This window comes from Coturnix japonica, chromosome 23 (assembly GCF_001577835.2).
Source record: "Coturnix japonica isolate 7356 chromosome 23, Coturnix japonica 2.1, whole genome shotgun sequence".
Taxonomy (NCBI): Eukaryota; Metazoa; Chordata; class Aves; order Galliformes; family Phasianidae; genus Coturnix; species Coturnix japonica.
Genome location: NC_029538.1, coordinates 3,802,629 through 3,824,560, shown reverse-complemented (window position 1 = coordinate 3,824,560; position 21,932 = coordinate 3,802,629). Strand labels below are relative to the sequence as shown.

General features: G+C 53.2%; 2 protein-coding genes across 3 annotated transcripts; both read left to right on the top strand.

Annotated features, from left to right (window-relative positions):
* Positions 1–127: 127 nt before the first annotated feature.
* Positions 128–3,839, top strand: NCDN (neurochondrin). Its single transcript, XM_015883239.2, has 6 exons — positions 128–246; positions 328–1,314; positions 1,659–1,888; positions 2,395–2,610; positions 2,810–2,952; positions 3,142–3,839. Exons 1-6 carry the CDS (start codon positions 151–153, stop codon positions 3,576–3,578), a joined length of 2,109 nt encoding a protein of 702 aa, XP_015738725.1. The 5' UTR covers positions 128–150; the 3' UTR covers positions 3,579–3,839.
* A 2,237-nt stretch (positions 3,840–6,076) lies between these two features.
* On the top strand, positions 6,077–20,583 carry TFAP2E (transcription factor AP-2 epsilon). 2 transcript variants are annotated; one of them, XM_015883205.2, is made up of 8 exons: positions 6,077–6,208; positions 6,316–6,762; positions 7,074–7,125; positions 13,556–13,771; positions 15,610–15,832; positions 16,185–16,303; positions 18,087–18,228; positions 18,515–20,583. In XM_015883205.2, the coding sequence occupies exons 1-8, from the start codon at positions 6,182–6,184 to the stop codon at positions 18,801–18,803; spliced, it is 1,515 nt and encodes a 504-aa protein (XP_015738691.1). In that variant the 5' UTR covers positions 6,077–6,181; the 3' UTR covers positions 18,804–20,583. The 2 variants fall into 2 exon arrangements, with proteins under 2 accessions (XP_015738691.1, XP_032304869.1); XM_032448978.1 differs by lacking the exon at positions 13,556–13,771.
* The last annotated feature ends 1,349 nt before the right edge of the window (positions 20,584–21,932 follow it).

Below are 21,932 nucleotides of genomic sequence, written 5' to 3'. Positions count from 1 at the left end.
CTCCGCTACCGGCTGGAGCTCGGGGAGGGGCAGCTCCGGAATCACGTAATAAAGAAGCGACCCATTGGTTAAAGGGGCGGATCGCGTGTGTATGGCGGCTGGTTCCGTTCGTTGTCCTTAATATATCGGTGTGGAGCCGAGCGGGTCGTTATGGCCGAGATACACGGAGCTGCGACGTTAAAGAAGTGCATGGAGGTGCTAAGGGATGCTAGGAACGACAGCGAGCAGCTGGCAGCACTGCTGATGGTAAGGACGCATTACCAGGACCCATAGGGAACACCTAAAGCCATATTGAGCCTTGTTGTTATTCATTGCTTTCCCTTCCAGGTGACTAAAGCGGTTAAAGCTGGAGATCTGGACTCTAAGACCCGACGTCAGATCTTCGATGCCATCGGCTTCACGTTCCCCAACCGGCTGCTGAGCTCCAGTCAAACCCCACCAGGCTGCCCTGAATACATGTTTAAAGCGCTGGGTCTCACCCTGCTGGGTTGTTTCTGTACCGAACCGGAGCTGGCTGGACACACACAGATCCTGAACAAAATCCCGACCTTCAATAGCGTCCTGCTTGCTCCCTTTAATCCAGACTGCACGTCTATGATAGATGATGCGTATCAGTGTCTGACTGCTGTTCTGGCCACTCCCAGGGGTCCCAGGGAGATGGTGAGCAAAGGAGCGGTGTCTGCTCTGTGCCAGGCTTATATCAATGGTGGTTATGGCTCTGAGCGTGCCCTGGAGCTGCTCTTGGGGCTGCTGGCTGTATCAGAGGTGAAGTGCTGGCAGAGGGATGCCCCGCACCTCCTGGCTGTGCTGGGGAAGCTCTGTGAGCAGTTTGTCAAGGCTGAAGATGCCACCAAGTTTGAGCTGTGTCAGCTGTTGCCTCGCTTCATCCCCCTCTCACCACCACTTGCTGAGGTCTCACAAGGCTCCGAGTGCATCCAGCAGCTTTACAAAGGGCTGGCTGATATTCTGGGCAGTAAACTCAGCCAGTCACAGAGGGATCCTGCTCTGAAGCTTGCTGCCAGCATCGTGCAGGCCTGTGGGGCAGAGTGGATCCCAGCAGGGAGAACTGGCAGCAAGTTCCTGGCCTTGCTGGTGAACTTGGCTTGTGTGGAGATCCGCCTAACCCTAGAGGAGCCCAATCCCATGGAGGTGGAGGGGAAAAAAGAAGTGATAACGGCCTGCTACGTCCTTATCGAGATGGGGATCCAGGAGTGTCTGAAAGGAGAGGAATCGCTGCTAGATGAAGCACAGAGAATGCAGCTCATGAGGATCATGGAGGAAGCATTTGGAGCCGTAGTGTTTTACTTGAGACAGGTAAGGAACTTTCAAGCAAGGAAATGATGGCTTTTCACTGTGGGGAGGCTTTTAAACAGCTCCTACAGTGCATAAACTGGGTCTTGCTGGCCTCTTACCCACATGTGGTTAAGAACAGCAGGATGCACCCAGGCTGATAGATCACAAGACAGAAAATTAATAACTCAGTGATTACTGTGATTTTTATATTCCATCCTTTTCCTACATCAGAATAAGAAAATCAGCCACGGAAGTCCAGACTTGCTCTAGCAGCTCGTGTCCATAAGCTGAATAGACCAAAATGTGCATTTTGGCCCACTGTGGTTTTCATCTTTTTTCTATCAGCTGCTTTCTTCTGTACCCAGGTGAAAGAGGAGGAGCTACAGGATCCTTTCATATTCGCTTCTGTTCGGATCCTTGGAGCCTGGATGGCAGAAGAGACATCCTCCCTCAAGCAGGAGATCTGTGAGCTCTTACCTTTCCTTGTTCATTATACCAAGAAGCTTTTCAAAGAGGGTGGCCCAGCAGAGAATCTTCCCCAGGCAGCTGGGCTGGTCGGCAGTGACAGCTCCATCTTAACCCAGGATGCTCTGAGGTGTGTATTTTAAGTACAGAGCTGATGCATTTCAACACAAAATGACACTTTTTCCTGCATCCTGCATTTAGGTCAAGTTCTTGTTGATCCTTTGCTGTGAAAGAGGCAACTGGAACTGCCACAGTGCAATGCAGCTGTCCAAGCCTTCTGTGTGTGACTAATGTAAGATGGCAGCTGCACACAGAGACTGAGAGGCAGGGAAAGACTTGTGGAAGTTGTGTGTCTAGGCTTTAGCTACAGCAAGCAGGGAAAATAATAGAGTCTTTGTAGAAGCAGATCAGCCTACGTGGGCTCTACTGTAAGATTTCAGTACATTTCCCTCAGGCATAAGGAAGTCACCACTGTGTTACTGATTGAGCTGATTTTGAGAGTAATTTCTCCTTCCCTTTCTCTCTGCAGTACCAATTCTATGGCACTTTCCCCCCCCCCGGCTGATGTAAATCCAGGGTTTAGACCCCAACTCACTGTTCTCTACCTTTTGTTTTCATTTTTTTCCCACCTTACAGATTTCTACTACCTGGATTTTGCCATTTAACAGCAGAGGACAGACCCAGAGACATCCTCATCTCAGAAGGGGCACCAGCACTACTGTGTGACTACTTCCTGCATCACTGGGAGGTGCTGACCTCTCAGCCTGGGTCCCTGACGAGCACTGAGATGAGTCTGCAGACTTTATGTGGGATCTTCCTTAACCTGGTTGTGACTGCACCAGACCTCATCAGGTAACGGAGCCACAGAAGCTTGTCTTATGAAGGACAGGGATGCAATGAGAGATGAGCTTCCAGGATCCTTTAAGACACTTGTACTGAAAAAATGATGCCCCTTTTCTTAGTGCCAATCTCATCACATTCTTTAATGCTGCATTTATCACATGTGTCTGGCTCTGCTCAGGAGGTTTCTCAGGGTTTCCTTTCTTTCTAGGCAGGAAAAAGCCTTCTCTTCTTTGATGGACACATTGCTGAAGTCTCTTCCCTTCCTTCTACCTCAGAAGGATCATTTGGTTCTAGCAGCCAACATTGCCACTCTGGGCTTGATGATGGCAAGGATCCTTTCAAGTTCAGCAGGTAAGAAGCACTGGTAAGCAGCATGGCAAAGCTGCACATTGCTCTGCATGGACTGAGGACCCCAGAATATAAGAAGAACAGACCCAGTTTCATGTAGGGCTTTTGTCATTGGAAGTGTAACAAAAATCCCAGAGGGTCCCTCCTTTGGCCAAGTAATGCATCAACTCATTCGTTTCCTTTTTCTTTCAGTTCTTCAGAAGACTGGGCCTGCAAAGGAATTTTTCAGAGCCACCATTCGCTTCTTGTCTCAGGCTCACACAGCCCAAGCAGACCCTGGTAGCCATGGCTTAGCTCTGGCCATATCCCCTGCCTATGTGAGTGCCTGGGATGATATCCGTGAGCTCTGGTTCCTGGGGATGCAGGCCCTGGCCAGCTGTGTGCCTCTTTTCCCCTGGTTGCCACAAGCTGTGCTCCAGGCACAGTGGCTGGAAGAGCTCTCAGAGTTACTGAGACGAGTCACTGCAGCCTCAGTGGATTTTGAGCTCATTGCTGCTTTCCAGGGTGTGCTGGTTGAGTTGGCCAGAGCCAGCGAGCCGTGCAGGGCAGTGATCCTGTCACACCACGGGGAGGAATGGGCCAACCTTTATGGGATGGCAGCTCTGGAACAGTGTCTGTCCAAGCAATAAAAAGCCATTTTTCAGCAGCCCCTGGTGTGGGACACGAGGCCAGAAACCTTGTGCAGCAAGGACAAGAAACACTTAAGGAACCAACATCATAAAACCAACAACGCAGCAGAGCTCTACGGGATTTTCTCCCTCCAGAACCCAACACAGAACTGTTATTGCTTCAGAACGTTGCAAGATGCACCTAATTTATCTTCTGTCAGCGTTTTGTTTTAAAAACCAGATCATTTGACTATTAAAGAGGTTTTCTATTCCATTTCCAAACGTGCAGCATTGGGATTTATTTCTGCCTGAGGCCCCCAGAGGTTGATTTCAGCCCAGCCTGGAGCTGTGTGAGGGCGTTTCGAAGCATTTCCACCAGGTGTCAGCATAGGAGCTCTATGGGAGAGAGAGTCCTGGCTGGCAGCTGGACACAGCACTGATTCTGCTGCCCTGCATGAATGGGGGGTGATGGGGTGAAAAACAGGCAGGGATCTGCCCCAAAAGGAGGGCTGACTATGGGGAGTTCAACTGGAGATATATATATCCAGCTCAAACTCATAAACACCAGTGCCTTGCATAAGCAGAGAGAAGGCATCCGCTGTCGATCAGAAGTATCTTTCTGATCTCACCAGCTCAGCCCTGAAACGTTAATGCAAGTTGAAACAAAGGTAGGTGCTAGCAGCAAGCAGAGCGAGCCAAGCAAGCAAATGAGAGTGCTGGACTTGGAAAAGAGCATACCTGGTGTGCGTGGGTTGGAGGCCTCCCATCCTGCCAGGAGCTGCCTGCCATCCTGCAACATGGGGCAGAAACACCCTTCAGAATTGTCAGGAGTAAAATAAGAACCATCATCCAACCCATCGGATTCTTTAACCTCAGCTCTTCTCACAGCTCCCCATTGCCCTCAGCTCAATGAGGTTTGTGGTGCTGGGCTGTATTAACCCCACATTACCTGGCCCTATTCAGGACCAGAGCAGTCCTACACCTGAGGACCTCTGTTGCCTTCTGCAGCTTCACCTCTTCCAGGTGAATAAAGGACTGGCATTATATGGAAGAGAGGAACGAGGGACCCTATGAATGAAGTGGAACATCAGTGAGAAATACAGCATGTCCAATCCGATTTTTCTCAGCAAATGAAATGGATCTGGTGGAAAATAAACACGGAACTTTCAGGAGAGGCGGCCTTAAAAAGCATCGGGTGGGGGGGAGGGAAGGAGAGATGGGAGCGGATCGGCCCTTTACCTCCTCACATCCCTCCTCCCGCTCCTAAATGCCATCTTTAACAGAAATAAATTAGAATAAACGATGAGCCTTTGCCTCCTAAAGACAGGTGGCGGGGTAATATTAAAAGAAATGAATAAAAATCCCTTTAATGAGCATTGTTAATTAAACCTGGAAATCAAAGAGGTCTGAGATGTGGGAATTCAGAAGAAAAAATGAAAATGAAGGGAGCTGTAGCTCGGGGCAGGAAGAGTGGAATTAAATTAAATGTAATGTGGGATTGTGTTTGTTAACGTCTATCACACATCGCAGTGTATTACGGTTTAGGGCAAAGTGTTTGTTCTCTGCTCGCACACTATTAAGCTCTGCCACGAATTGGGACTCCAGCGCGGAGATGGGCAGCTCGGTCCCTGCACGGTGAGGATTTGGGACCACGGAGCCTGCATGCGGGCGTGTGCAAGCGTGTGCAAGCGTGCAAAAGTGCCGCTGTGGGTCAGCATGTGTGTGTGCGCATCGGTGTGGGGCAGCGCTTTGCCGAGAGGATCCCACGGCACATCAGAGCAAGGACACGGCGCTGCCATGTTGAACCCGTAGGGAGGGCCCAGAGAGGAGGAGGGAGGGATGGAGAGGAGGAGGGACGCGTGGAGGACGGAGGGGAGGGACGTTGGGCTGTAGGGCCGAGCGAGGAGCTCACGCCGCCGCCCGCTCGCTGCTTTCCCGTCGCTCTGCCGCTCCGCAGCGCCGTCCGTCCCCTCGGGCAGCACTCGGTCCCGCAGCACCTCACGTTCCTCTCTCTCTCGTTCTCTCCCCGGTGCCCGTCGGGCAGAAGTGGGGAGCGCCCCGGGGGGATCTCCGGGCTCTGTCCCTGCCTCGGGCGCTGCTCCGGCAGCTGCCGTCGGGCAGAGGACTCCGTGCTGCCGCCGAAGGCTCTGACAATCCGCTCGGGTTAATAAAGAGAAGCCGTCGGGTCCGCCGCTCCCCACCCCCTCCCGGCCCTCGGGTTTCTCCCCTCGGGGCTCCCGGGGAACGTGGCCCGGGGCGGTGGGTGCTGACGTCGGGGGGAGCCCCGGGGGGTTAAAGCGGGAGCTGCGCGTGCCCGTGGGACAGGGGAGTCGCGCTGCCGTCCCGCGGCATCGGAGCGGCTCCGGCCGCTTTTCTCCCCCTCCGCCCGTCGGGAACCGTCGGGGCCCCGCGGGAGCGGGCGGCGCGTCCCCGGCCCCGTGCACTGACGCGCGCCCCCGGCGCGGCGGGCGCGCCCCCGCCACTATAACTGGAGTGCATGGAGTCGGGGCCGGCGCAGAGGAGCGGGCGGGCGATGGGAGACGCCGCTCCGGCGGGATAGAGGGGCGGAGACGGGGGCACCCCCGGGGCCCGGCCCGCCCGGGGCTCGCCGTGGGCCCGCACAGATGCTGGTGCACAGCTACCCGGGCATGGTGAGTGCGCGCCGGGCCGGGTGCAGGGCCGGGGTCGGGGCCGGGATGTGGGATCCGGGACCGGGGGGTCCGCTCCCCGCTCACCGCCGCTGTCTCCGCCGCCGCAGGACCGTGCCGAGGGGCTGCCCGGGGCGTCGGCCGGGGCCCGCCTGCCGCAGCTGCCCGCTCTCAACCAGACGCCCTACGGTTCGGCTCCGCCGCTCTGCCACACGCCCGCCGCCGACTTCCAGCCGCCCTATTTCCCCCCGCCGTACCCGCAGCCGCCGCTGCCGTACCCGCAGGGCCAGGAGCCCGCTTACCCGCACCTGGCCGACCCGTACGCGGCGCTCAGCCCGCTGCACCAGCACCAACAGCCCGCCTGGCCCCCGCAGCGCTCCCGGCAGGACGACGCGGGGCTGCTCTCGCAGACGCACCGAGCTCTGGGGCTCGACCCCCGCCGCGAGTACTCCGCCGTGCCCCGCCTGCTCCACGGGCTGCCCGACGGCGGGCACGGCCTCCCCGACGGCCCGCTGGGCCTGCACGGCCTCGGGCACCACGGCATCGAGGAGATCCAGGTAGCGGAGGTTTGGGGGGAAGGACCGGGGGTGGGTACGAGGGGACGAGACCGGATCCGGTTCTGGTGCCGGGAGCGATCCCGCGGGCAGAGCGGGGCCCCGGGGCGCTCGGACCCCCGGGCGAGGAGAGTCATGCCCCGTTACCCCGAGGGCGGCCACCGAGAAGCCGGGCCAAAACTCCTCTCCTTCCCCCGGGGCTCGGCCGTAGCCGAACGATTTCATCGCTCCGTGGCCCCGCGGTCGCCCCGCTCCCAGCAGCCGGGAGCCGCACAGGGAGCCCCCGCTGACGGCTCTTGCTTTGGTGCTTCCAGGCGGCGGACGACGGCGGGATGAACCTGCTCGATCAGTCCGTCATCAAGAAAGGTAAGAACCCGCGCCGGGTTCGGCTCCTGCCCTCGGGGTTCCCTTCCGTTGGGTCCCCCTCGATAGCCGGCACCGTGTGGATCGGGGTTGGGGTCGGGGGTCGGCGCGGTGTCCCGGCTCCGGTGCTGCCCGGCGGCGAAACGAAAACGGATCCCGGCCGGCCGAGCGTAAGCGGCTACCGGAGAGCCCCGACGGCCGCGGGCTGTTCGCAGTGAGTCCCGGTAGGATCGGAGCGGGGCGGGGGATGCAGCTGCGGCCCCGCAGCTCTTCGTGTAGCGGGGAGGACGCACTGAACGGGGCCGAAGCGGTTCGGAGTGGGGGCCCCTCACGCCCCCGGGATGAGCCGCCGCCTGCACGGTTTTGCTGCCGGTTCTTCCCGACCCTTTTCTTCCAAATACGGCAATAGTTCCACTCCGTAAAATATATATTTTTTCTCATTAAAACATCACCGGGAACTGTTGGGAACGAGAGGAGCACGAGGGATTGTTGGGCTGTTGAGCCGCGCGGGGTGAGAGCAACACGGAACGGCCGGGCGCTGCTCTCGGCGTTTTAAACAACGGGTAAAGGACCACAACGTAGCGGTGGTCGCCCGGACAGCAAACGAAAAGTGCGGGGTCGGCACCGCTCGGGGGCTGCGGGGAGCGATGAGGGCGGAGAGCCGCGGCTGTGCGCGGTGCGGTGCGGAGTCCCGGAGCTCTCCTGCCCCGTTCCGTGTAAACTTTAATTTAATTGGAGCTTTAATTGGAACACGCGAGAGGCGTTGCATGAAACGGTGGCGGTGTGAGCTCCGCTCCGCAGCGCTCAGCACGTTCCCTTTTGTGTGCACGGGCGGCATTGGGGCGCTTCTGGGATGCGCTCAGGAACGGACGGTGTTTGAGCGGAGTTGGGCTGAAATCAGCGCTCGTTCTCATTGATTTCCGTGTGTTTCCGTGCCTCGTTTTGTTACATTTTGTTTTCCTCCCTTTTCCAAAAACGCCGCCTACCCCAAAACCTTCTTTTGCCGTCGGGAGGAATTATTACTCGGTGCCACGTTTATACCCGGAGATCGTTCACCATTCGGATATAAAACCTCACGGCGGCTGCTCGGTGCCTGAGGCGGCCGCTTCTCCCCCCATTCATTCCCTCTTTATTTTTCCGCCGTGTTTAGAAGGAAGATGCGAACTCTCTTTGCGGGTCGGGGGTTCCCCGTCGGCTCGATGCGTTTGCGGGCTCAGCCACGCACTGAACGCCCGCAGCGCCGCGGGGCGGCTCCGACCCCCGTTCGTTCTGGTCTCATTGAACTCATGGTCTCTAATTTAATTTCATTTCATATTCTCGTGATTTATTTTCCTGCTCTGTTGGGAGCCGTAGTTTCAGAGCTCAACACCGGACCCTTTTTATTCCACAAGCCCTCGAAAAATGAAAGCAGTGGTAGAGAATCCGCGATGCGGGCAGCATTGGGACGGAGGTGGGGGGAGAAATATCGATGTGGGAAGCAGAAGAAATTCGCTCCTAAATCCCCAGCACCGCACGGAGGGTTTGAATCCCCCCCAATTCCTGGCGGTGAAGCCGTCGGACGGAACCCCGATGGAAATGAATGCGGCTGTGAGCGCACATCGGGTCAATCGAATACCGAGCGCTGCCCCAAAGCGACCTCAGCGTCTCGCTATGGGGCAGCGGCTGCGGGGAGCGGTGCGGGATGGGGAGAAATGAGCCCCAATATCTGTGTTTCCTACAACCAGCTTCAATAAATGGGTTCGGCAGCTCTTAGTAGGGGACTGAGAGCTGAGCGCTGCGCTCGGGGCCGTTTTGCTGCAGGGAAGGGGGCAGAGAGTGGGGTGGGAGGGCTGGGGAGGGGAGTAGATGGGATCCCCCACCCCGCACACAGGGGTTGCATTGGTCCGGAGTGTTGCCCTGCGTGGGGCAGTGCGGGTTTGGGGCTGTCTGTTGTGAACCCATTTTGTTCGTTCTCTCTCCTTTTAAAGGGCATTTCAGAAACGGTGTTTTTTAGTTTTGGGTTTTTTTTTTTCCCTGTGTCTTTTTTCCTTTTTTTCGGTGCTTTCGGGTCGATTTGGGTTTTGCTTTTTGCTTTTTTTTTTCCCCCGAACATTTCTGTCAGACCGGGAATAAAATGGACGTTAAAAACGTTCTTGTGAGCTCTGAAAAAGTTCCGTCCATGGCTCCGTCCTCACGCAGCACTTTGGGATCTTCCGTCATTGAAAGCCAGCGAGACGTCGTTGCATTTCTTAGCAGAACAAAACAAAACAAAACCCCAAAACCACAAAAAAAGCCAACCCTGCAGCTTGCTCGTAAAATAAGGAGGAGTTTTATGGCTTCGCCGTCCTCAGCACAAAGCTTTTTGGTGATGCCTTTTTATTCGGAAGGTGGATAGCAAATCTCTCTCCGCAGCACGGTGCTGTCCGTGGGGTCGGGGGGAGCTGCGTGGGGGTCTCTATGGGGAGAAGGCTTTGGCTGCTCGGTTATACTCGGTGTTTGTGACCCGCAGAGATTTCCACACGAGGTTTTTCGGCCGCCCCGCAGCAGCAGAGCAGGAATACGAAGCTGTTGGGTTGATTGAGAGGCTGAGAGCTGTGCCGGGATGGAGCAGGGGCTGTCCGTGCTCAGGGGCACAGAGGGGTGCATGCACTGCATGGGTGCAAAGCCTTCCCATCCTTGTGTGTTGGGGCTGTGGGAGCAGAGCAAACTCTCTCAGCTCTATCCACGGCTGAGCACAGAGCCAGACGCTGCGGCAGAGGATCCCAAAAGCACTCTGACACTGGCAGCAGATTAGATAAACATCATTTCCTGCCATGAGGAAGGCAATAAATGAGGTCACCCTATAAAACACCTGGGGCTGCAAGGACTTGTTGCTCTCAGTGCTGCTGGGCCGCAGCAGCTCCGGGTGGGACGCAATGCTGTGCTATGAGGCTGCAGGGCCGGGCTGAGCTCTCAGCGCTGCTCCCACCTCCAGACACAGCGCATGCAGCAACACCTCCTATCTAACAGCTCAAACTTGAAAGAAAGTTTTCGCTCTGAACTGCCTCCAGATCGCCCTTCCTCCATTCAAATGGTATTTTTAATGTCCTTTAATTGTGCCGGGATAAACCCAGGTGTGTGTTCATGTGAGATAACACGTTGGGGTGCTGGTGGAGGTGCTGGGCTTTGTCTCAGCCTTCCCGGTGCCTCCCAGGCATGTGTTATCTCCAAGTTTCATATACCTTGTCATGACTTACTGCTTAATTAGATGTTTCTAAATGAATTTCTTTGCTTTGTTCCAAGCAAAGAGGGGAGGTTTGGTGAAGCCAGCTGGGGTTGCTTGTTGGCATAGGGCTGGTGAGTCAAACAGCAGGAGAGGGGCTCCAGGTGGGGTTTGTCTGTGGGATGGGGCTATGGTGGCCCTGGGGATGCTCCTGGGTCCATGGGTGGTCAGCATGAGCTCATCTTAATTTCTTCAAGAGCCCAAATGGGGCTCTCTGAAGTCGCAGGCTACAGCCCTGACCATGGAACCCTTCCACTCTTTCCTGTGTGATCCCGGGGAATTACTCATTCTTGCTGTCTGTCCTTCCGTGTGTTTGTTTATTTTAATTCCTAATGGAGGAACTAATTAGCAAGCGGGGAGGTAACGCGTGGAGCTGCTGCGTGCTCAGCTCTCATCTCAATGTGCTGCACCAGTTCTGTTCTGTTTGGGTATCAGAGAGAGATGGAGGAAGAGCAGGGAAGCATGGATGAGCCCCAGCTGTGCACTGCAGCCCAACATGGCCGAGGGGAGCAGAGCGTTGGCCCTCCCCTGGTTCTATAGCGCGTGCTTTGGATTCCGGCGTGCCGAGGCTCCCCACCCTCTATCTCCAGCATTTATCTGGCACCAGTCTGTGGGTGCGAGGCGTTGATCCCTGGACTGGTCGGACGGGTCGCAGTGGCAGCTCAGGGCTCAGCTCATAAAGCTGTGGCCAAAGGGACTCAGAACTGCTCCATGTGAGTGCTTCCAACCAGAGACCTGGGCTGCACTGCGGCAGGGCAGCCGGACAAGGATCAGCACTGAGTTCTGTATGAAGAGGAGCGTTTTTTCTATTCTTGTTCACATCTAATCTTTGCTGAGGGGGTTTTATTTTGCCCTTCAGGAATCAGAACTTGTTTTAACAAATTAATAGCAATGTTGGCATGGCTTATGTGGGACCCGCACCGTGCAAAGGGGACACTGCAGCTTTGTTCTCCTCATGCAGATTATGGAGATCTGAGCTGCACAAATTCAGGCGCTCCTATAGGGAATGCAGGGAGAACCTCTCGAGCATGTTACTGCAAAATGGATTATACTGTTTAAACACATAAAGATCCCCTATACCAGCTGCCAAAATGTAATGGGAGTTTGCGCTGCTAACTGAATAAACCTTTGATGCTGAGCGCTATGGGGATGGCAGTGGGGACCTCCCCTCATTGTGGGTTCACAGCTCCCCTCACTGACATCGCAGGGCTCCCCATCCTTCCCAATGTGCCGAGTGTTTTCCATGCTGTGGTTCTTTTGGAAAGGTCCGGGTGTGTTTTGTTGCTGTGTGTCCTTACAATACATCGCTGGGTGCAGTGTGAGGCTGCGGGATGAGGTGCAGGAAGGGAGACGGTCATGAATGTCACATGGCACCTTGTGATGGAGCTCGTTGCTTAATGTATTGATTTGCATTGGCAGCATAATGACACGCAGGGAGCTTTGCATGGGCCCAGCAGCTCTGCTGGGTGCTGTCCCGTGGGAACACTGCAGGCCCTGCAGCTCCGTCCCTTCCTGAAGGTCCCAGCTCTGTATCACAGTGCAGCAATCTGGACAGCACGGAGATAAAACCCAGATTCTTTCCGTCCATCTACTTGAAGAGGCCTCCAAGCCGATTCCTAGAGAGGCTGTTTGACGTGGGGACTCGATTCAGGTGGTGCATTCGAGATAAAGAAAATACCTGTATAACCCCTAGGGGAAGAAAGGATAATTACAGAGCGCGGTTTGAAATATGGCCCATGGCACTGACCTCCTTCCCGGCCCCTCCATAAATACCTCTGTGCTGAAGCATGAGGAAATGGCAGGAGCTGAACCACGCACCTCCTCTGAAGCAGACGGGAGCTGCTGCCTCTGGCTCACACCCACACACAGACACTGCCTGACGTGTGGATCTCGGGCTTATAATTTACATCAGAGACATTCAAACAAAGCTTGGGTTGGTTCGCATGGAACAGACAGCCCCGCACGACCCCTCGGCTTCTCTGCAGCTCTGCTCCTCCAGCAGCCAACACCTCACAGCACCGCATGCAGAGGGCAGAGCAATGTACTCAGATGCAGGGAGCAAAGCTTGGGCTCAGTGCTTGGTACTATCACATCAGTGCCTGCAGCTCACCCCGGTGTGCTGCCTCCTGCAGTGAGCACGGCAGCAGGACACAGCACGCAGAGGGAGCAGCCAGAAGGGTTGCATATGGTGCTGGTGATGCAGAGCAGAGGCCCCGCAGGGCTGAGCTGCTTCTTTGGAGCTGGAGATGGGAGGTTGCCCCAGAGCAGGTGGGCTCCAGGGGATCAGCTGAGTGCATGTTAGATGTGATCCGAGCTTCAGTGCAGTCTTGCTCTGAGAGAGATGTTGCAATGAAACTGCCAGCATCCAATGGTCCAGTGCTGCTGAGGAGGAGAATGTGCCTGTAATGGATCCGAGCAGGAGGAAACCAGACCTGTCTGACAGGCAGAGATCTGCATCTTCCCTCTGGACTCGCTTTTCCCCTTGCAGCACTCCAAGCATCAGCTGGAGCTTGAACCAAGCAACAAATGCCATAAGCAATTTGATTGCCAGGGGCCCCACGTCTCCCTGCTTACAAACTATTTTGCAAGCAGGCGGCACGATTCAGCATTTCCTCTGTTTTTCTTTTGGTCTGTGGTAGGCAAAAGCTCTTTGCTTGCATGGCACCAGGGAGCTGCTGGCAGTGGGTGCTGAGTCTTATGGAAGGATGGTGCTGTGATGTGTACATCACTATTTCACAGCATTAGAAGGAATCTGGAGCTCCATAAGCGCAGCACACAGTCACAGGGTTTCTGGAGCCCAATGTGTAGGGATTGTTGTGCTCTGAAGGCATTCCCACAGTGCAGCAATGCGTGTGTTCAGGTCGTGCTCATATGGCTGATTCCTGGTAAATCATTGACCTTGTTCTGTGCTCCAGTTGTCCTCAGCTGCTGTAAGGAGGCAGCTCCTGGGGCACTGATGTGTGTTCAGGATGGGGTGGGGGTTTACTGTTCTGTGAGCTCTTCCCATCCTATGGAGGTTCCTGAGCAGTACAGGGATCATATCCAATGATATGGCTCAGCTCCAAGCACATCCCACCTGTGTCATGATGGCATGGCACCCAGCTCTGCCATCATGTCCCCCCTCTGTGTCCCACACCGCGGTGCAGGTGACACTGGCTGCCACCCTGGTCTCACGCTTCCTTTTGTCTGCAGGCTGGCTCAGGTGCTCCGATCACCTGCTGCTTGCGGGAGCGGGGAAGCAGCAACTGAAGATCGAGGGGGACTTTTGGTTTACTCAGATGACAAGAGACAATTTTGCTTCCCCCAAAGCCAAGGAAACAAAGCTGTCAGGCTTTAATGGTAGCTTGTCTCCCTCCTGCAGCATGTTTATGGGCAAACAAGCTGCAGAGCAGACCAGGCAAACTGCAGGTGAGGCCAAATCACAATCATTAATAATTAATGGCGACCGTGGCTATGTTTATTCTTGTATCGAGGAAACGTTGTGTGATGGATGCGGAGCTGTTCCATTGGTGTGCTGTGCTGCCGGGGTTGCCCCTATCCCTGCACATGCCAGGGCTGTGCTGGTGCCCGTGGGGCACACAGGTGCCTGCAGCAGAGCTGCTGTGGGGCAGCTCCCCATGGGGTTGTTTCAGACTATAAGGTCATTCCTTAAAATGCCACCGTGTCCTTCCAAACTTTGTCCCCACGCCACCCCATTGCTGTGCCCACCGTGCTCGGAGCGACGCACCAACACACAGCCTGCACTCTCTGCTCCATCCCATGCAGTGTCTGGTGCTGCTGCCAGCTGGGTTGGCTTCCTCCCCATGTACCCCATTGCAGGGACATGCGTGGTGCAGCATGGCCCCATCTCCTGCATGACACCCACGTGTGCACGCAGCTCCACGCATGCGAGCTCGGGCACATGTCACAGCATGATCCTGGGCATGCAGGAATGTGTCTGTGTGTGGATGATGCAGAGTGCTTTGTGGGTGGGCAGTGCTGTGAGCAGCAGCTGCTCCCTGGGTGATGGGGTCTGGTTGTGGGGCAGCCCCACATCCACCAGGTACCCGGCCCTGACGCACCCCTCTGCAGTAATGCATGGATGTTTGCGAAACTTGCTTTGCCTTTTTATTTCAAGGGTAATTTAGAGACAAACACAACCTGTTCCAGGGCCCTGAAAGAGAACTTTGAAGTTGCTGCTTCCTGGAAATAGTTCTGGTTTCCTCCATCCCGTGATGATATTGCTATGATTCCCTTCCCATCCCTCAGCAACAGTGGCAGTGCCAGTGTGAGCAGTGCATTGTGCCCTTCAGTCCCTGGCCGTGCCCAGGTCCCACGCTGAGAGGGAACTTCTCTCATTGCCATTCATCATTCAGCCTTAAACATGAGCCATTTTTATGTAACACGTGCTCCTTTTTTCTTGCCGCACCATCAAGTTGTACTTACAATATGCTGATTGTGAGCACCCATTAATAGGTCCAACCCATGTAGCTTTCCCCATTCATTTCCAGGGTTTCTGTTTCATTTGGGACACGTGTGTTTCCCTTAGAAATCCTTTGTTCCATGCGCATGGCACCACGGAGCAACCACTACTGGGAAACCATAGGGAATCTCAAGGCCAAATCGATGTGCAGTGCTGCCATTGGCAGTCCTCTTTGGTTTCATTGAAGACCTGTTGGTTGTTTTTATTTCCTGAGTTAAATGGGTTATGCATTTCAGAACAGAAAAGCCGAAGAGTTTTGGCACTAGTTTCAACCAGAGCTTTTAAAGCTTTGCTGCATCTCAGAGCGTTTCTTGCTGGGGTGATGCATGGAGAAGCGTGCCGTGCTGCTGCCCCAGTGCCCGTCTGACTCCTCTGCTCAATGATGCTGCCCATGAGCAGCAGCTCCTGCTGTGTTACTGAGGTTTGAGCTCCTCAAGCTCCCTTTGCAGGGCTAACCCCAAAGCTGATGCCTTTCCCTGGTTCCCATGTTCCCATCTCAGCTCTGGGCAGTGCACTGGGGCTGTGGACAGACCCTGGTCTTCCCAAAGACCAACCTGAAACCCCCAGTTTAATTGCACCAGAGCAGCAGGTGTGCGAAAGCAGTGAGAGCAGAACCTGGGCTTCTTCCATTATGCTTTTTTTCTTCTTTTTTGTTTGGCTTCATCAACTTCACCCCTCTTTTCCTTCATTGAGGAGCCCATATGGCTTCAGCTGTGGACGTGCTTCCCGAGCTCTGCCCTCTGAAGCCCGCTCTCCTCTCCTCTCTCCCTTTCCTGCCCTGCAGTGCCCATCCCCTCGAAGGCCAACGGCACCATTCCCTCCCTGATGAACAAGGACGGGCTGATCGGAGGGGTGACGAACCCTAATGAGGTCTTCTGCTCGGTGCCCGGCCGCCTCTCGCTGCTCAGCTCCACCTCCAAGTACAAGGTGACAGTAGGGGAGGTGCAGAGGCGGCTCTCGCCCCCCGAGTGCCTCAACGCCTCCCTCCTCGGCGGGGTCCTGCGCAGGTAAGGGTGGGGGTGAGGAGTTGCTGCTGTGTGGTTCGATGGGGAATGGCCTTTTTGTTGCTTTCTCTTCTTTCCCCCCGAACCTAAAAGCTTAAGCTGGAATCCAGAGAGCCATGGATACCCCATCCTTAGTGATGCCCAAGTCCACACTGGATGGGGCCATGGCAATCTGATCTAGTGTTTGATTTACTGGTTGGCAACCAATACGCAGCCAAGGGGTTGGAACTGGATGTCCATGAGGTCCCTTCCATCCCAACCCATCCTATGATTGCGATGATTCTATGAGTTACGGTCATTCTAATACGGACAGCAGCATCATTCTTTGTTCCTTTTCCCTTCTTTCTCTTTCCAGAGCAAAATCAAAAAACGGGGGTCGGTGTTTAAGGGAAAGGTTAGAGAAAATTGGCCTCAATCTACCTGCAGGACGACGCAAAGCTGCCAACGTCACCCTGCTGACGTCGCTGGTGGAAGGTAAGAGCCCCAACGAGACGGGAGTGCCGAAACTCCAACACCCCTCATTTACAGCTTTCCACAAATGAGAGCACTTAAAGCAAAGTATGCAGCGGTCAACACTGGAAGTGCCCTTTGTCTGTGTCTGCACTGACTGAAACACGTCTGTCCTCTGAAACCCAGACATTTCTGAGGGAGCAGTCATAGCTCATTTGGGGAAAGGCATCTGGGACCTGAACGGGGTGAAACATCGCAGCTGTGAGCTCCCCACCGGCCATCCCTTAATACACCATTCACTCTATTGAAGCAGTGTGAGGAAAAGTTGGTCAAGACCACAGAAACCAAATAGAAAAAGGTGTGAGTGAAGCTGATGAGGCATCAGGCCAACGCTGTTCTGCAGCACCATGTGCCCACATTGGTCGCCAGCTCTTAGGAGCATCAAGGGCTTTGCTGGGGCTCCATAGAAACACAGAATCACTGAGATTGGAAAAGCCCTCTTGGATCCCCACATCCAACCTCACCCCACTGACCACATCCCACCTTTGGTGCTATGGAAATGACAACGTCGTGCAGCATCTTTGGAGAAAAGGATGTGGGATGCAGACAGCACTGACAGCTCCCACTGCCTTCAACCTCCAGATTCCATTGTGTCCATGCCCAGTGTGCTGGAGGCAGCTGCCTGCAGATTCTGAATAGAAAATCATCTCCATTGTCGCCAGCAAATTAAATGACCCGCTTCATTAGGCGGAGGTTGTTACCGAGGGCAGTTGGTTTGTGCTGAATGAAAGGTTGATTTCCATTAAAAGAAAAGAAAGAGAAGAACGAAAAAAAGGGAGGAAGGAACCTACAGTCTGATTTCAGGTGGCTGCTGATGTTTTCGTTACTATTTACCAGCTCGTGGTAAATAAATAGTGGTGTCACTGGTGCCTTCTGGATACGATCTCCTGCAAGTCAGTACTGGATGTGTTTCAGCCAGAGCAAGGTGTTGCAGTACTGTCATTGCACACAGAAATGGACTGGTGTGCACCCCAGGTCCCTCCTTCTCAGATGTTTGCTGCCTTGCTTTAGTTCTTCCCCCTTTTTGGTGTCACAGTGACTGTTTTTCAGCAGCTGTTACACTTTAGTTGTGTTCTAATTGCAGTTCCAATTCTTTAAGTTTTCCTTATCTGCTGCTTCTTTGGAGGAGGAGCTGGAAGTGGAAGCACAGGCACAGTCCCTGTGACACAGCTCTATAGAGCAGCTCTGGAGCCGGGTGGGCTGTGCTGGGATCTGGGTTAATGCTATCAGGATGGATGGCCTCGTGTGTGCGAGCCGCAGGGGGCACATCCAATTAGCTCTGCCTGCCCGAGCGGGATTTCGGGTGCTGGATGTGATCGATTGCCATCAGCTCTGATTATTTCCAGGGGGACGCCTGGAGATGGATCAATTCCATCAATGGGTGGGCTCTTCCAGGGGTGATGGATATGTGCACATACAACCAGCCTGAGGGCCTGGCTTGCTAAGGTTCTCTTTTCACCCTCCTTTTAAGTCACCAATAGAAGGGACCAGCTTCTGTTTAGAGGTGGTGATAGTTTGTTTGGACCCACATGCACTAACTGTCTTATAGATGGGTATGGGAAGCTCTTAGTGGTGTCCACCAGCATGAGAGTCAATAGTGGAGGGGGCTCATGGGTGGCAGTTGTGAAAGGAGAACACTCTGATTCCAGCAGAAATAAACCCTGATGGTGCCACATCTGAGGCTGCTGGAAAAAATATGTCTCCTTTCAGCCGGGTGCTGATGTATGTGAATCTGTCCCACCTGCAGGTGAAGCTGTCCACCTGGCCCGGGATTTTGGCTATGTGTGTGAAACGGAGTTCCCAGCCAAAGCGGCGGCAGAGTACCTGTGCAGGCAGCACTCCGACCCCACGGAGCTCCACACCAGGAAGAACATGCTGCTGGCCACCAAGTGAGTGCAGGGGTGGACGTGGTTACATTGCTGTATGCAGTCAGGCTTGGTCAGGGCTCTGAGCAGCCTGATTGAGCTGAATCATTCTGGTTGGGAAAGCTCTTGTTCCACTCTGGTTCCCCTGGGTGCTCCCCATAAGACCTGTACTCCAGACCCTTCACAGCACCATTGCCTTTCTCTTGACACACTCCAGCACCTCAATGTGATGAAGGCAGCTGGACCAGATAACCTTGAAAAATCCCTTCCAACTCAAACAATTCCATGATCCTCAATCTTTCTCTTCCAGGCAAATTTGTAAAGAGTTTGCAGACTTGATAGCTCAGGACCGCTCACCTCTGGGGAACAGCCGCCCATCACTGATCCTGGAGCCGGGCGTGCAGAGCTGTCTGACTCATTTCAGCCTCATCACCCATGGCTTCGGAGGCCCAGCCATCTGTGCAGCACTGACAGCCTTCCAGAACTACCTGGTGGAATCCCTCAAAGGGCTGGATAAAATGTTCATCAGCAGCACAGGGAACGGGCACACGGCCGGAGACTCCAAAGCATCAGAAAAGGAAGGGAAGCATCGGAAGTGAGGTGCAGACCCCATCCCCTGCGTGGGGAGCTCCCACAGCCCAAGGAAGGTCAGCAGTGCCAGGAGGAACCGTTCCGTTCGAACTGGGGGGTGAAACTCATAAAGCAAACAGCAAAAAGAGAGAAACAGGTTGAAATTCAGGAGGAAGAAAGCGACTCTGATGGACGCGGCGAGGAAGAGAAAATAAGCCAATTTGATGGCTTCTTAGTCTTGCCTTTTTGTTTTCTTTTTTAAAACTCTTAAATCACGGATGCAGGAAGCCAAGTCATGTGCAATTTCTTTTTTCTTTCTCTTTTTTTTTAAAGCCCATAATAAAATCCTGATATGCTCCAGGAACTGGTTCTGAGCAAAGCCACCCCAGTGCCAGGAGTGGGGGCATGAGCGGCAGAGGGCACAGAGCTGTGCTTGGATCTGTCAGCTGGCTGCAATGGGCAACCAAGTTGAGCCAAGCGACCTTCTTATTTCTTCCTATTTCCTCACCTACAGCCCAGCCCTAAAGCCAGGCCAGGAGAAAACCCTCCAGCTTTGGGTTTGAAGCAGTTTCAGGCTTCATTTTGCAGGGCACAAAGCAGGAACACCGAGCCCAGGACTTGCTGCAACTCCACAACCTACAGAGAACAGCACACACGTTTTTAGAACTATTATTAACAATAATGAATTAAGCACAAGGAGCAGAACTTGAACCAGGCCAAACTGAACTGTTCTAAATCTGTATATATTTATTTATGTGTAATTAAATCTGAAAGTTTTAAAATGTCCAGTGCGAGTTATTTATATCAAATCGAGTTGGTTATTTGGTTTGGTTTTGTTTGGGGTTATGTTTGTTTTTTTTTTCCTTTGAAAGATGGACGTCTCTGGTCTTTCTGCCATTAGAAATGGGAATGAAGTTTTGGATACACAAAACTGTAGCATGGATGAGATAGGCTGTGATAACGATAGAAGTTCTGCAGGATTTTGTACTTGCTGTTGTTTCTCTTGATGCTGCAATAGATGTACAACGCCCGCACCACAATGTCATCCTCATTACCTTAATAAACCTCTTTTTATTTGAAGAAAGCACCTCCACCGTCTTTGTGAACGAGGATCCTTCAGATTGTGTCCAAATGTTGAGTTGGTTGTGTAGAGAAAGGACACCCTCCTGTTCCATGGTTGATATCCATTCGATGGGCACAGCCAGGCAAGAGAAAGCTCAGGGAATGGCACTCCAGGGGAGCAGACGTGGCAATAGCATTTGGCAAAACCAAAGAGGGCTTGTTGTTGAGAATGCTTGTAGCTTTCCCAGTGCATCTGTTGCTATGACAGCTGGAGAGCAGGCAGTCGGCCATGGGTCTCAGCATAGATTAAACTGGAACATTCTCAGAATGTTATCTATCAGTTTCCTCTGGAGGTGGCAGAAGAGGACACTGACAACAGAAATGATTCAGTAGATCCCAAAAGGAGCCAAAGGCTTCCAGAGGGGCCCCTGTTTCAGCAAGAACACTTTATGTGCTCATGTAGTCTGTGGAGATGGCTCTGAGTCTCTTAGCTTGCACCTAAATACTCCCTTCTAAAACTTACGGACACAAATTGGGAATCAGATTGGAAATGCCCCATGGTATGAAGCTTACAAAAACAAGAACCTAAATGACAGGCTCCGCAGGTCTGGTTTTACTCTGGACCTTCCCAAAGGAAGGAGGAGAAGCCAGGGAGCAGAATGGAAATCCTAGAACCACATTAGACACTTCGTCTACACTTCAAAGCTATTTTGGATAATGCAGGGCGTGAGCAGAAAGCACAGAAGTCATTCCTATATAAAATTATTCCAAAATAGGAGTGGCCTGTTCCGCATCATAATATATTTTAAACATGGATTATGATAAAGGAAAACGAGGCTCTTTGGTGCTAGGTTTCCCCTCCTGAGATAATTCAACGTGCAGACATCCCATGGCACATGGTACCAGAGAGCAAACTGCCGTCCGATAGGTGACGAAAGTGCATGCACACTAATATTAAAGAGTGAAATACTTCATAATATAGTCATGTTATGGAAACTTGACTTGGTTAAGGCATTCTTTGAATATCAAGTAACTCAGGCACAGCAGCGATGAGCAATCCAGACGGAGAATCAGGATATGCCTCCAGTAATTACATACCATGTCCGTCAGGAGGAAAAAAATACCTCTCTGCTCATTTTCCTCTTTGGGCTCTGCAAATCTTTTGAATGTTTTATGAGGCGTTTAGCAGTCTGGTGCCTGAAAGGCCAGGATGCCACCAATTACCCTGTAATGGGAAGGAAGTTTGGTGATTTGGATTCACTTGTTGATGTTGCCACGGATGTTCGGGACTGACAGTGGACACGTCATGTTGGGTCAATGTCTGAAAGCACTGAGACTTCCCAAAGGGGCTGAGATTTTGGGTTATCTACATGCACATGCATCCAGGCAGAGCACAGCTTTCAGAGGTTGTGCCAGGCCAGTCTTGTTTGCACATAAATGCTGGAGTTCCCCTCAAACAAGGCTGCGTCCCAATGCGTTCTTTGCCTTTACGTCCTAAGAGAAAAGGGCTTTTCACACAATTTGGGGCCCCACCCTGCTATAAATTCCCACAGCGATTACAAATCGTGGGAAAAATACGTGGGATTGTGTCAAGGAGTAAAAATAGAGTCGGGCTCATGGTTTGTACCCTTGTTACAGAGCGCTGCAGAATTCCAATCCTAAAGGGGAAGTTTAAAAAGTTCCTTTTTCCAATTAATTTGGAATGGCTGACAAGTCCGGGGAAACCACACGGCAATCCCTGACAAGTGGAAAAGAGAACATTAACAAGATCTCTTCATTCCCCTACAGTCAGCTATCCCAAGGGTGAACTCCGACTACGCTGTGCCATTAACACAAACAAGCAGAGGCATTCTGCATGGCTTTGGATAAACTAAATAATTACCTTTAAGTAGGCGACCTTAAAAGCTACGTAGTAATAACACCCCTCCATACTAAAACAGCGCAATAAACAGACTTTGCTGACCTGTAGTTAATGCATTCTTTCATATATGAGGGAGTTCATTAAGTTCTAAGCTTTACATAGACAGTCCGAGGAGCCACACAACGAGCAAAGGAAGTTTTTCCTGTAAGTGCGACTGAATCGAGACATCCCAAAC